At 41.0% G+C, this 15,990-nt stretch overlaps 1 protein-coding gene across 1 annotated transcript in view; it reads left to right on the top strand.

The window, feature by feature from the left end:
* Positions 1-13,606, top strand: part of HTR4 (5-hydroxytryptamine receptor 4) — a gene marked incomplete at both ends in the record, with an annotated part of 140,687 nt that extends 127,081 nt beyond the window's left edge. Inside the window, one exon of the mRNA XM_081319024.1 lies at positions 13,519-13,606. Within this exon, the coding sequence (XP_081175150.1) occupies positions 13,519-13,606 (88 nt within the window). The remainder of the gene's footprint in view (positions 1-13,518) is intronic.
* Positions 13,607-15,990: the final 2,384 nt, after the last annotated feature.

Here is a 15,990-nt window from a genome sequence, read left to right as displayed (position 1 = left end):
TTTGTCCTGATAGTTGTCATTTGTTTGGTACTCAATGCGAAAGCCAGGACTGTTGGTGTCAGTTGCCGTGTGACTCATTATATTTTTTTCTTATAGGAAAAATTTGTTTGGTACAGTAATTATCATTTTTGGTACTCATCACACCTCTTGGAACCAATTAACAATGAGTACCAATGGTACCATTGTAATTTATGAGGCAAAGCTTGTGACTCAGTTGAAACTCTAGAGAGAAGGAAAATAACAGCATTTGTTTCTTGATATAAACATTGTTAGCATAACCAGGAAATTGTGGAACTGATTTTAAGGTTAGAAAATAGATTTCCATAGAAACCTCTTGTTTGAGAACCAAAAAACATTTTCTCAGACTTGTGCTCTGCTTCATTGAATACTTATGTACAATGATTAACTGCCACCATCCTTCCAAACTTATATTTTCATAACACCACTATTTTTAAGCTGAAAATATTCCCAGCCTGTCAAGGATCTTCATGTTATCTCCATCATGGTATCAATTGCATAGCCAATTGTTGGCATTGCTTTATAACTGGACTCATATTTCCATACTGTATATTGGCTAGGAGCACTTCCAGCATAGATTAGAAGAAAATGGTTCAACTTCATGGCAGAGATTGAAAATATGAGTTTACATCTTCAATATTTCAGAAGTATTGAAAAAATAAGGTTCATTTTATTTACAGTATTTACCAAATTTATATAGTCACGTGTTTCTTTGGGATTAAATTGTGACTAACATAACTTTTGGATATTGTTCTTAGACTTCTTTGCTATCTACATCAGGGCTATATACTCAAAGATCTACTCTACTAGGAATAGTAGAGAAATGTAGTTTCAGCATTCTCTGGTCCAAAAGAGCTTGGAAAAATGTGTGTGTGTGTGTGTGTGTGTAGAATGAAAATATAAACTTAGACTTTGACTTTCTTCAGTGTTGTCATGGCAAAGCAAACACTTATGGGTGAAGTTTAATTTTACAAGATCAGTGCATGCTCTGTTTCAGACATGAATGATTCTCTAACTATTAGTATGAATAATTCTGAAAATATAAAATGAATATTTATCAGATTGTGGGGAATAAAATTCATGTCTAAATGTAAGTACAGTAAGCTTTAAAGATATGAAACATTTCTTATCCACACAGGGAATGGAGAAGAATAATGTGGAACCCATTAAGAAATGGTAGTTTTGACTCAGACAATTTTCTATAGATAAGTACTGCAAATATTTTCATTATCTTGACTCACTGTCAGACAATGTTAAATCTTCTCATCCTAGTCATTGGACTTCCTTAAACACATGAATGTATTTTTAAAATCAAACTGAAACTCATTTGTGGTTTTAAAAAAATCAAAATATAGGTAATTATTAAAATGTCAAAAACACTTTTTTAAGTGGGAGTAGATGCTTTCAGAGGATCATATAGTTAGTTGGATATCTTTGCTTGGAAATTCTTTACTTAATCAGTGGCCTTAATTCTGATGTCAAGTAACATATGTCAGTAACATATGGGTGACGCATAGAATTCAGCTCCTAACTCTTCAAATTTTGGATGGGAGATTTTTTTTTCTTTACAAAAGAATAGAAATGGGAGTAGGAAATGACTAGGAGATGCACTGTTTCTATTTCTACATTCAGACCCACACACATTCATCCATATTGCCCCAAATTATGTTGTTGAAATTCAGGCATCTTGGGGTGCGTGGTTGAGTACCTAACGGATTTTTAGATTAGAAATGGGAGTAATTTGCCTCCCAGAGGCTTATTTATCCAACCTTTAAAAGAATGATGAATGTATGGATGAATGAATGAAGCTGAACAATTGGCTACTTTCTTCCTGTGAAACCACTAACACTCCTGTGCTTTTGCCTGTGGCCTTCCAGCTGTTCAAGGAAGTAAATCCTTCAATGGTACAGTATTTCTTATAGAAATTTGATTTTTATATGACTGACATTATAATAGGTAGAGCACCTAACTGGCCTTAGGTGATCTCTAGAGTTGGCTCACTTTTTTCTAAGTGCCATGGTAAGCTGATGCCTTGCTGGCTTTTGTTGCCTAGAAAGACAGATTTTGAGAAGCAAATTGTTGCTGGATGCTGGATCCAAGCCAGCCTGAATAAATGTGAGAAAGATTAAGTCATTCTTATGACTCCGTATAGCTGGTCTTCATGAGTAGACTACAAAAACTGCTATTTTTATGGAGTAGCTAAGAGTTAGGATTACATCAAGGTCACACTTGCAAAGAGCCTTCATGGACATCAGAATCTACCAAGTCTTATATATAAATCACATTTTTGGATTTTTAAATTATTTTTGCATACCTGAGAGGTTAAGATCCTTTGGACTGATAAGGTTTTATTGTAGTCATCTGGTGAGTTTTCGCCTCCTTAAAAATGATGGTACAAATTTGATTTTAAAAGTTTTAAATATATTATTTTAGGACTATGCAGCAAAAGGGTACTTAGTACAGTATATAGATTTTGGAACGTTAACAATTGATTAAGGGGCCAGAGGGATTTGTAATTATAGTTTTGCATTATTTGGGAAGCTGTTTTCTCATGGGAAAGTGGAGATTGCTTTTTTTTCTTTTTAAAATAAGGTGACCTTAAAGGCTGAACCTCTAGAGCCAAAGGAAAAAGAAAATGGGTCATAAATCCTCAGTGCAAACTTTTGAATAGCTTTTAGCTAAGTGTTTGGGCAGAATGGGTCAAATGCTTAATAAAATTGACAGAACCCGTACTAATGAAGTGTAAAACAAGAAGAGCTGCAATGGATGCCTATGAAATTAATTGGAAGCGGGATTGTAATGTAATACAAATGGATCTGATGGATGATTCATTCCCTAAAAGAGTATGAATAGATATTAAACCAGGAAATTGATTTGGATTTTTTTCTTTCTTCTGGATATACAAAAGAGCTCTGCTAAAATTTGGAAGGACTCTTTCAGAAATGACAAAAGGATACATTTTATTCATTAATACAAAAGAACGTTAATATTCTGGAGGATTGTTACTTTCAGACACAGATGAGCAGCAAACTACTTCTGACAATTTTTTTGAATGGGTTAAAAGAATAATTTTAAATATCAGGGAAGATTTATATGATTGCCTTGTTCGACCAAGGTTAAAAGAAGAAAATAGTTACATCTGGTTGATCTTGCAGGACTGTTGCTGACAAAGATTGATTGACGTACCATTTGGACTTTGTTTTACTTGTCTAAAAGATGAATTATGAGGAGCAGAGAGATTATGTTTTATTAAGAGATGATGATAAACTAATAAAATTGATTTTACCTGCTGAGGTGAAGTTCTTTTTCTTTCTCTTTCCCCTTTTTTCCCTTATTATCTTTTACACCTTTCTTTCCTTCTTTCTTTCTTTCTTTCTTTCTTTCTTTCTTTCTTTCTTTCTTTCTTTCTTTCTTTCTTTCTTTCTTTCTTTCTTTCTTTCTTTCTCTTTTCTTTTCTTTTCTTTTCTTTTCCTTTTCTTTCTTGTAGCTTGTATTGACTTTCATTCCCTTTATTTATAGTTCTAAATAAAATTACTAGGAAATAAAAGAGATGGGCTTAGTTGATACATAGATGGAAGTCAGGCAGGAAACCCCAAGGCTGTTGACTAAAACTGGGGTATATTTTAAAAAGGAATCCTGCAAAAAATGCAACAGCATATTGCTTCCTTATTTTGGCCAAGAGAATTATGTGGACTATTTTGAAGTCATGACTGACTTCATGTTTACCTTGTCAAATCTCCAGCCAGAAGATGTACATGTATGATAGGTAGGACTCCAAGCAAGGCAAATAAGTTACATCCTTGCTATTTAACTGATTCCTCTTTTTCCACATGCATCCTTCTTGTTTAGCAGAGTTCTTCTAATTCTCTTGAGTGAAATATAGATGGCAACAATGGGAGAGGGGAGAAAATATCTCATCTTCCTTCAGCTGGCCAAGCTGTGCTGTTTGCTGCGTCCCTCAACCACATGACTGTGATTTATGTTTTTGCCAAAAACTGCCATCTACTTCACTTTCAGCAAAAAGGCCTATAATGAACAACAGGTTTGCTTAATGATCATGGTGTTTGCTTAACAACCACTGCAAAAAAGGTCATAAAATCGGGTCTGGTCACATGACGACAACTGTCATGACTTATGACCATAATGGCAGGCTTATCTATATTTCAGATGGGTTGAAAATATTACTGAAATACATCTTATTTTTTAAAAATAGGAATAGTAAAGAGCCACAACATGGAACAGTAGAGTGCAGTATTTGGAGGCTGCAAAAAAAAAAGGTGGAGATTTCCTGCCCCCGCATTAAAGTTCATAGATAATCTAAATGCATCTATTGTTCAATAACTAATATAAGTTTACATTTTCTAGTAAGCCATAATTATACTTAAGGTGCCACAAAATTAGTTGTTGTTTTTGATAAGGAGATTTAACATAGATATTTTTCCAGATATGTTTATAGTGTAGCTTCAATTGTGTTGTATTTAACTACACTTAACCAGATCACACGTAAGAACTGACTGGTTGTAATTCCTCTTGACCTAAGAAGATATACACACAGAACACACACACACACACACACACACACACACACACAAACAGGATTCCCACCTGTGCTCTAAAAATGAGAGAGCAGATGCTTCACAGTCTGTAATAACTAACAGAGTCATCTTAATCTTTGTGCTTTATGTCTTTATGATGTTATTGTGAATTATCTTATTTGTGTTGTAATTAAAGAGCTGAGCAGATGGAGGAAGATTTATTTCAAAGCAAGACATCTATAACCAAGTCAGGGTTCCCAATACAACCCTTATCTATTAAATGGAGGATTATGTACTCTGTTTTTTTATTGAAGTAAAATGACATCGAGAGACAGATATTCTGCAGAACAATGATCCACAATGAAGTGTTACTTAATACCACAATGTGTATGGTTGTTTTTAGTCTTAATGTTGTTTTAGTTGAATGAATATGCATCATACATATAATTAAGAATTAATCTTGCTCTCACTTTCTCTAACTTTCAGTGTTGACTGCCACAATGATTCTAAAGCCATTTCTATCCCTAACCCAGATGGAAAATGAACAGATCACCTGTTAATAAATGTTTATTGACATTTATCTTATTCCTAAAAGTTAGATGAAAGTCACTGGTATGTTTAATAGTTTTTTTTAACATCTGGGATGCATTGGAAGCCATCCAGACTGTGGGGGGAAGGGGGAGAAGTCGGATTGGATTGAGGAGTACTGAGTTGGACTGAGTTGTCTGTTGTTTAGCAATATTTTTATTGGTTAGCTTGGAATAACTGCATCCATCAGATGCTGCCTTTCATTTATTAACCAAAATTAGAGAAGGAAATCTGTGTAGCATTTCCATCTTAGTTGTTGCACCGAGTTATACGGTGAAAAGACAGGCATGTCTAGAACCCTAATGGTGCCCCCTTTTCTACAAGAGAAATTAGGATTCATAATAAAGTATGAGAGGAATCCAGAGCTGAGCTCCTGCTTTACAAGAGATGATGAACCTGTTGCAGAAAACGTGGCACAGGGATGGTGCTACACCTCTTCTTGAAATATATGACCACCCCCACCCCCATCATCTATGGCAGAGGTAGGCAACCTTGGCTCTTTTATGACTCACTGGCTCAGGAATTCTGGGAGTTGAAGTCCACAAGTCATAAAAGAGCCAAGGTTGCCTACCTCTGATCTATGGCAACCTTAATTAAAATCAGGGCTGATAAAACTTACAGTATTTTAGGTCCATCTGGGAGTGAGGGATGTACAGGTAGTCCTTGACTTACAACAGTCCATTTAGTGACGGTTCGATGTTACAACAGCACTGAAAAAAATGATTTATGATGGTTTTTCACATTTACAACCATTGCAGCATCCCCATACTCACATGATCAAAATTTAGATGGTTAACAGCTGACTCATACTTATGACCGTTGCAGTGCCGCAGGGTCATGCATTCACTTAACAACTGTGACAAGGAAAGTCATAAAATGGGGCAAAGTTCACTTAACAACAGAAATTTTGGGCTCAGTTTGTGGTCATAGGTCAATGACTACCTGTATTAGGATTGGGACTAAAGCTAGGCTGGGATGGGTAGGAAGTTCGGCTTCAAAAATAATAGGACAGCACTGAAATTTCCAGCAGCCATGGGAGTTATTGTTCTGGTCCAGACCTTACAATCCTTTTTCCTAGATGAAAATAAAAGTAGGGAAAAATTGGCCAGGAGAACTTTGCAACTTGGAGTTCATAGAATTATCACAGCTGCTACAAACTCTATCAGGAATTTCAACACCACACCACACCACAGGCCATGGGGCTGGAAAAAAAATGAGATGGAGATGAACTAAGGGCAAGCCTGAAATTCTGGCCTCTGCCTTCACTTACTTCAAAGGGGCTTCAGGCAGGTAGAGAACAGCCAAATGTTTTTCTCCAACTTAATTTCCAGTAGGCAGACTGGGGCATGAGTACATTATTTTATGGGCCTTTGTTATTAAATGTGTTTCTGTAAAAAAAAACCTCTGAGCTAATGAGTAGGCTTCTAGAAATGTATCTTTTTTTGCTCACCTTTGTGTTACAGTTTTTAGAAAGTGCAGTAAAATCTGCCTAATGAGAAAGAAAAAAGAAAAATCGGACAGCACAATGATTTATTTCACAAAAACACAAGAAGTGCTAGCAGCTTTCTTTCCCCCACAAACCTTGGGTCTATCATTTGTTTTGTGTCCAGTGAAAACAAACTCTTCTGAGAGTCAACTGTATAGGAACAGGCGAAGAGTGATTGTAAAGTGATGTGTATATATGCCTCAAAATGCCATGACGCCATTTCCATGGCAACGTAAAAGCATAGCAGGGTAGAAAAATTTGAACAGATGCACAAATGACATCGTGGTGCCACAGCTGCACTTAAGCAACCTTTCAGAATGGCTACCACCCATGACATATTCCTCATATAATGTAGGAAAGAGAGTGAAAATCATTCCTCAGTAAATAATATCAGAAGCTTGGAAGCCCATTGCAACTGATGCCTGCATTCTGATTTGCTAGAAACGGTTAAACTGAGAGTGGAGTCAGAAAATTTCATCTAATGGAAAATAGACACACACACCATTGGCTGCAGAACGGTGGCTGTGAACATCTTGAAGCTAGTAGCATTCTGGCATTGAGGCAACATTATAGTCTAATACTGTATGTTTCTTCTTAGAGGAAATTCCTGGGGAGAAAGTTGATACTTAGCTTTATAGATTACTGCATCATAAGACCTTTTAATACACGCTGCTTGCTGGAAGTGCCCTGTGACTAAATAAGGAAAATAAAGATTTTTATCACATTTGCTTTTTACTTTCAAGTGGCTTATTCTTGTTTACTACTTTCCTAACTTGGTTGTTGGGTTTTTTCACCATATATTAAAGACATTTTAATGGGGAGGCCCATGGAGACTTCAGAGACATTCTTTGAAGTAAGAATTACAAGAAGCTACAGGCTCAGCAGGTGGCAGCTTCTAACTGATCTGGACTAATTTCGAAAAAGGAAAATCAGGTGCACTTAGTACTTAAATAGGAAAGCATCAAGTAATCCTGGAGCTCCCAGTAGAAGGCAAACCACATGTCCATGAAGTCACTTTTTAAAGAATGCATAACTCTCAGAAAAAAACAAAAACTAATTTGCATAGTATTGTGTAGTGGGTTCAGGACCGAATGGAGACTCCAGACAGATGAGTACAGCAAACAGCTCTTTATTGTGGTTAGCACTGTACTGGACAAAGGGGGTTACCTGTACCCCTTACATATATACCTTGCCAGGTATGCTCTTGCCCAATCCGTTCATCTAAATCTCCCGCCAAAAGCTAACCAACCAATCCGGTTACGGTACAGCGCCACCTGGTGGTATTTGCAGAGCTGTTGCTTAGACCCCAAACATAACACCCCTTCCCCCTTAAAAGAACAAACAACATATTTCATACAAAACATCACACATAATATTTTCCTGCAGTTACAATTGTTAATGGCAAACCATGACTTGACTCTAGGCCCTGTCCCCCCTCAAGATTGTACATAGTCTGCAAGATGGGCTGGTGGCCTGTGAGCCCTGGATGACCGTCTCGGAGTTTGCCATTCATCCGGGACAGTCGAGTCAGTGGTTGTGTCCTGGCTCAGTGTTCCTGGTTGACCCTCCCCAGGGTCAGCCCTTGCAAACATGCTGTCGTGATGGTCCTGGGCCTGTTGTTGTACGGACTGGCTCTCCTCCAGTCCTGTGGTTGTCGGTTGTTGGGGTTGGTCGATCTGTGACCTTTCAGGAACCCGCTTCCTGATTTGGTCTATGTGTCGTCTGATCTGACAGTCCCCCTCCACCCCTACAATGTAGGACAAGGGCCCAGTTCTGTCAACCACCAGCCCCGGAATCCATGCATGTCCCGGCCCATAGTTCCTTGCCCAAACCAGGTCATTGGAGTGAAGTTCTCTAGAGGGCTTGGGTTGCTCCGTCTCTGTAGCCACTCTGTCAGGGTGTAGCCTGTCGAATTTGGTGATGAGGCGCCTGCCCCAACAAAGTTCCACAGGGCTCTTCCCCGTGGCTGTGCAAGGTGTGTTGTGTTGTGCTAACAGGAATTGTGCCAACCTTTGATGCCAGTTGCCACTGATGATGCGCCTCAATGCGTCCTTGGTCGTTTGTACCATGCGTTCTGCTAATCTGTTTGTCGACAGGTGGAAAGGCGCGGCTGTGACATGCCTAATCAAGTTGGCCCTGGTGAATGCCTGGAATTCAGCAGAAGTGAATTGAGGCCCGTTGTCTGAGACCAATACGTCAGGGAGGCCATGCGTGGCAAAGAGCCCCCTGAGCACTTGGATAGTTTTGGCCGTGGTCATGCTATTGACTGGTATCACCTCTAGCCATTTGGAATGGCTGTCTACCACCACTAGGAACAGCTGTCCCTGGAAAGGACCAGCGTAATCAATGTGGACTCTGGACCAGTGTGTGTGTGTTGTTTCCCATTTGTGGACAGGTGCATGGCGCATCTCTGGTCTGGACCTTTGGCAGTTGTAGCAGCTATTTACCTGTTCCTCTATGGCCTTGTCTAGGCCTGGCCACCACAGGTAATTCCTAGCTAAAACCTTCATCTGGACTATTCCCAGGTGTCCTTCGTGTAGTGACTTAATGACTCTGTTCCTCAGTGTGTCAGGAAAAATGACCCTACTCCCCCACAAGAGGCATCCCTTGTGAGCAGACAGTTCATATCTTCTATTGAAGTAAGCCTGGAATTCCGGGCCTGGACTCTTTTCTTGCCACCCTGTGACTACCCACGACTGAACTCTGCTAAGGATTCTGTCTGCTGTTGTTTCAGCAGCTATGTCTTTTGCCTGTAGGGGGCACTCAGGTAGGTCCTGGATGGTTAGTATTTTGGCTGCAGTCCCTGGATCAGGTCCTGAGTTTGCTAGGGGTAACCTGCTTAACCCGTCTGCATGGCCCAAATCTTTACCTGGTTTGTGAATCAGCTTGTAAGTGTATGCAGATAGGAATATGGACCACCTGAGCATTCTAGGCGACAGAATTTGTGGTGTCTGTTTGAACAGCCCCAATAAAGGCTTATGATCCATGAATATCGTGAATTCCCTGCCATACAGGTAGTCATGGAATTTTTTGACCCCTGCCACTATGGCCAGGGCTTCCTTGTCAATCTGGGCGTAATTCCTTTCTGCCCCTGACAATGTATGGGAGTAGTATGCAATTGGCACCTGTTCCCCGTTCTCTTCTAGGTGGCTCAGTACTGCGCCCACTCCATAGGGAGATGCATCGCATGCAATGCAAATGGGCTTTGACTCTATGAAGTGGGTGACAGTGGAATCACTAGGCAGTAATTCCCTTAGGTTTCTAAAACTCCTGTCATGGACCTTGGTCCAGTTCCATGCAGCTTGCTTGTCTAGGAGCCTGTGCAGCGGCTCCGCTATGGATGCTTTGTGTGGAAGGAAAGAGAGGTAGAAATTTAGGAGCCCCAGGAATGCTTGCAGTTCCCCTTTGTTTTTGGAGATGGGGGCCAATTTGATTGCCCTTACCTTGGACTCTGCAGGGTGGATTCCGTTGGCATCAATCCTGAACCTCAGGAATTCTGTGGATGCCACCCCAATGCTACACTTGTCTTTTTTGAGTTTGAGGCCTGCAGAGCAGAACCTGCTTAACACAGCCTGTAGTCTCTCAGCCAGTACCTCCTCAGAGCTTCCAGCAATGAGAACATCATCAAAGTAAGGGCAAACTCCTGGAATGCCCTTCAGTGTTTTTTCACCTCTTGGAAAATTCCTGGAGCTACAGAGACACCGAACTGTAAACAGTTAACTCTGAAAGCTCCTCTTTGCATTACTATGGTTTGAGCGTCTGCCATCTCCCTGGTAACTGGGAGCTACTGGTACGCCTGCACGAGATCCAGCTTTGCAAAAATGGCACCGCCCTCGAGAGACGCAAGAATGTGGCTGACCGTCAGGACTTGGTAAGCGTGCGGATTAAGGGCCCGGTTCACCGAGCACTTATAGTCGGCACAGATTCTCACCTCCCCGTTAGCCTTTAGCGGGGTAACTATAGGGGTGTCCCACTCTCCCCCTTCTACTGGCTCTAACACCCCTTGCTCCACTAGCCTATCTAATTCGTTCTCAATTTTGTGTTTGAGACCGAAGGGGACTCGCCGGGGTTTAATTCTAACAGGCATGAAGTTGGGATTTAGTTTGAATTTAATGGGGGGGGCGTGTACCTTCCTAACTTGCCATCAAAGACGTCTGCAAACGTTTTGCAGACAGATTCGAGGCTCTTGGCCTGGGTGCTATGGATCCATGAGATCCCTATGCCCAGAGCCTCAAACCAGTCCAGCCCCACTAGGCTAATCCTCCGGCCCTCAACTACTAGGACATCCAAGTGCCCACGGAACTCCCTGAACCCCACCGACAGGGTAGCCTCCCCCTTAATTTTAACGGGTGCATTTTGAAAATCAGTTAATTTTAGATTGGTAGGCCTTAATTGTGCCCACTGCTTTCTCCGGCCACACACTAGTTTAAACGTCTCGTAAGAAATTATAGAGATGGCGGACCCGGAGTCAAGCTCCATCTTGCAAAGCACGCCTTGCAAGTGAACCTCTAATTTAATTTTTGGGGTGAGCAGCCGATGGACCCCAGTGTGGAATACGGCTCTCAGACTCACGAAGGAATTCGAGGTGGTGACTTGGGGTTTTCTGGTACCTTTTGGTGACGCATCCTTGTCCTGGGAACGACTCCAACAGACCACTGTGATGTGGCCTGTTTTTCCACAGACCTGGCACTTTGCCGAGCAGAATCTGCAGGCCGCTTTCGCATGGTTTCCTCCACAGCCGGCACACTTGGGAATGGTTGCTCTGCCTCCGAAGGTAGTTTTGGCGCCAGCCCCTCCGGTGTATCTTTGCAATGCCGTTGACCGCCGATGACCCCCCTGGTCTGTGCGCTGTTGTATTGGTCGATGATCCGGCCTCTGGTATACCACGTCAATTTCAGCTGCTTCATCTTCGTCTGCTCCACCATACGCAGCGTTCTCATGGTGGACTGATCCTCAAGAGCTGCTGCTGGGTCGGTGAGTGGTCTGGCCTGAGCCACTGGCCACCTCGTAGGCCAATATCTTGTCCAGAACCTTTCAGGCTCATGGTAGGCTTCGCAAGCAATTTCTGTCGCAAACGATCTGGTCTGATCTGAAAACGATCTGGTCGCGCAGCCTGTCTTCTAAGTTGGGAAACTTACAGACACTGGCGGCCTGTCGCACGGCGACGATGAAGTCGGCCATTGACTCGCCCGGTAGCTGGATCCGCTGGACAAACTGGAACCTCCAGGACATTTTGGACCTCCGTGGCATGAAATGCCTGTTTAGTTTGTCCTTGAGGTTGCCGTAGGAAACGTTTCCGATAGCTGTCGGTGAGCACAACCTGACAGCTACATCGTAAACAGCAGGCCCGCTGATGCACAGCAGAGCCGCCGCTTTCAAGCAGTCTTCGGTGATCCGATTGACCAGCAGGTATCCTTCGACCTGGCCCAAATGTGACTCCCAACGTTCCGGACAGCTGACATTGAATTCATGGATCTGACCGAGCTTAGCCATGCTGTGTCCAGTCCTGTGGATACTGCTTCAATGTAAGGGATTTTTTGGGAAAGATACCTCTTTCCACCATCCCAAGTGACTTAAGCTAGTGATTCAGCTAGTGATTTCAGCTCTGAGTGAAGCAGCATCCCACCTTCGTTGCCACTATTGTGTAGTGGGTTCAGGACCGCATGGAGACTCCAGACAGATGAGTACAGCAAACAGCTCTTTATTGTGATTAGCACTGTACTGGAAAAAGGGGGTTACCTTTACCCCTTTACCCCTTATATCTTGCCAGGTATGCTCTTGCCCAATCCGTTCATCTAAATCTCCCGCCAAAAGCTAACCACCCAATCCGGTTACGGTACAGCACCACCTGGTGGTATTTGCAGAGCTGCTGCTTAGACCCCATACATAACACATAGGATCTTCTTTCTCACAATCTTCCTAATAGATGGACTGATCTATCTAAGAGATAAAACTGAAAAGTCCATCTGGTCCTCATCTGCCATTTTTGAACTTCTCCTTCTGCTTTCTCAAAGTCCTAGAATGCCCTTATAATCCTCCTCCAAACTGAAGAATTCATTTTTAATGTTAACCACCCCATGCCCTTTCCCACCCATAACTTTTCTGAATAGTAGAAGAAGAAAAAAATCAGGATCACTTACAAATCAAAGGCCTTTTGATTTGTCAACTATTGTATTCATAAGTAGTTGTCACAAATATTTCTGGATCACAAAGGGTTACCTTCTTGATATACCGTGAACAATACCGTGTACCTTGATATTTTTACATGCTGTGGAAAGTGCTGAAAGAAAAGGCGGCATCTGAGATTACAGTGAGAAACACCTAAATGATCAGTACATATTTCATCTTAAATTTGCTTTCCTGAATTACAGAGTTGTCCATTTTCATCCATAGCCTGTAGGGGGAAAAAAACCCTTGGATAGATATTCCAACATCACTGATTATTATGTATTAGGTCCTCCTATGTATATTTGTGATAAGCTGCAATTCTCAGAAAAAGGAGACGAAATTCTAGATAATTTGTTCTGGGGGGAAAAAAAGCACAAGGGAACCTAGTGCTACAAGGTTTTGTCAAAGAAATCCCAAGATGTATATTTGGTAACATTAGTAAAGAAGGAAATTAGATGACAGTGTCTCTGTGATTTTTTTAAAAAATATTCTTGGTATTTCAGCTCATAGTCTCATTAAAAGCGTACTCCAAGGACTGCATGATAGCGGCTCCTGAGAAGAGGAGCCACCTATTTAATTTTAAATTTGGATTTTCAGATTCTTGGAAAGTGAAGCATAGAGGATCTTCATGAAGAAAATGCAGCCTAGAACTTCACAGAGAGACACTCGGGGCATTTCTTTCATTGGTTTCTAATGTCATTTCCTCCCCCCCCCCTTTTATAGGTACACAGTCTTGCACAACGGTCATCACCTGGAACCTGACAAGCTTCCAATCCACAATGATCTGGAATCCCAAGAGTCCTGCTTCTAACAAGTGGTCTGTGCTGAAAGACACAAGAGGTTCATGCATCAGGAACTTAAATGCCAGATATTGATATTGTCTGCATTGCCATAAATGCTGTCGTGTATTGGCTTGACATTGGCACCATCAGCTCAAGTGTGCTTAACAAAAATGTAGAGCGAGATGGAGTGGTACACAGTTACTGTTGCTTCTGGTTGATGCTTGGAAGTCATAAAGCTTTGCATGTGATGAACAAACGATAAGCAACCTGCTTGATTGTCTTTGTGTTTGTTCTAAGTGATGTGTCATACACACATCTTTTTCTTATGTGCTAACAATATACGTCTTTTCCCAGACATTGAAGTTTGACCTGAAAGTGCTAAAATGCAATTATATTTCTGCTTTACCAAAAACTGAGAGGTTGTTTCTCAATTATTTTTAATAATGAGCTTTGCTGGTGATGGAACCACAAAAAGGAAGCATTTCTCTGTGTTGTTTTTTCTAGGCTGTCTGTAGATGCCAAAGAACATAAATATTCTTGAAGGTGAAATTAATGTGATACAATGTCCTGCAACCCCCATCAAAATGATCTACTGTAAGCAAAGTAGTCAGTTGAGAAGAGTCATTTCTTCATCAGTCAGAGCCCATTAGCTTTAATCTTCTGACATTCTCATTAAATTTTCATCCCCTGATCTTACTGATTTGAAGGAAAAGTTGCTTGGGGTCTTGAACAATTGAGGAAACATATAGCTCACCTGTAACAGCCAAAGAATTGGCATTTGGGGCATGCTTACTTAGGCACATTCAAATCACCTCTATAGTTAGATAATGTATTAGAAAAATGATGTGTTCCTTAGGTCATTTATTTCTCATCCCAATTTGTCACAAATTGGGACATTCATTCTGGGATGGTGAACAATAAACATAAAAGGAACTCAAGTGTCTGAGTTGGTCAGGATTTACTATGATCAGAGTCCCAAAGAATCAGGGTCATAAGATAAACCAGTAGGAAGCCATTTCCAGGAACAAATAACATAAGCTTTAGCAACTTGCTGAAATAGTAATGGCAGTAGGAATAGTGACTAATGAAGGGCAGGATAGCAAGGAAAAGTTTAGTCTGCAGGAGATTGAGCTCCCACAACATTCTACATAGTGAAGTGACTTGTGGACCTGTGATTTAGGGTGTCAAACCCAGCCATTAAGGTTGGTAAACTGTGTTTTCTGGATCAGTATGTTATGTGAGCTCTGAAGTTGGAACAGGTTGAAGATCAACAGCAGGTACTTTATAGAGCTAAGTAGAAGCACACCGGCATCTTGAGACACTTGATGTGGTCCCACATCACCTGCCTGGAACAGTAAAGCTGCAGTGTTGCCCCTCTGAATCAACAGCTCAACCTACAGCTCCTTTGCTTGACATGCAGGAGGACATTAAATGTGGAGATGTTGGGGCCTGGTTGCTGGGAATCTAAGCTTTCAGATGCCTCGTCCCTTTACTTGTTGTTTTTCTCTTCTTGCACTTTGCAGAGCTATTTCTCAACATGACTGTCTGTTTCAAAGGATGAAAGAAGAATGTCACTTGTCAACAGTTCTTTCTGCTACGTCCTGCATGCAGATGTTACTCTCTATTAAAATTTCCCTTTTTTCATGTTATATTGACAGGCATGGCTGAAGACCCAAAGGATGCTGGAAGGTTGATTTTCATGTTCTTGGAAAGAAACAGATCAAGTATAAATTTGTAGTAGGGCTGTGCAACCTTTCAGAACTGATTCCCAACAGGTGCTATACTTGCACAGTTGCAAACACTGAAGCACCTTTTGGAAATTGAGTCTGCATCATTGCATTGTTCTTATTTGTCCTGTCCTTGACTGAAAATCTAACCCAAAGATGAGAACTGTTCAAGAAAATGGATAGGTACTTTGTTACATTGTGTAATTATGTACAGACATTTTTTTTTAATATACAGGAGATAATTCTGCATTATTTATTATTTTTTAAATGAATAACTATTTGCCCATTAAAGGCTTCTAAGTGTACAAGCTAACACTTTGTTAGTTTTTATTTGTGCTTGCTATTTTATTATTCTGTGGTTATGTGACAATTACGCAGAGTAAAAAGAAGAAAGTACCTTTTTAAAGGGACAGAGCAAATGCAATTCAAAAACAGTGTTATTGGCCTGATCTTGGTAGGTGATCTGATTGCAAGGGAATTCAAGTTTTTATGCTAGCCATCTGTCTCTGGGGTAAGTGCAACTGACCTTAATTTCAATCGTTGACAATGTAATCCCTTTTCACATCTGCTTAGCATCTCACTAACATCAGTGAGATTTTGTCCAAGTTGAGCGTGTAACAGACTGCAGTTTTGTTGTGCCATTCCTGTTTTGATGTGTTCATTCTTTCCAATTGTACAAAATATAT

This window comes from Vipera berus (assembly GCF_964194415.1).
Source record: "Vipera berus genome assembly, chromosome: 2".
Taxonomy (NCBI): Eukaryota; Metazoa; Chordata; class Lepidosauria; order Squamata; family Viperidae; genus Vipera; species Vipera berus.
The sequence above is the reverse complement of the archived record's forward strand: the minus strand, read 5'-3'. Positions and strand labels throughout refer to the sequence as shown.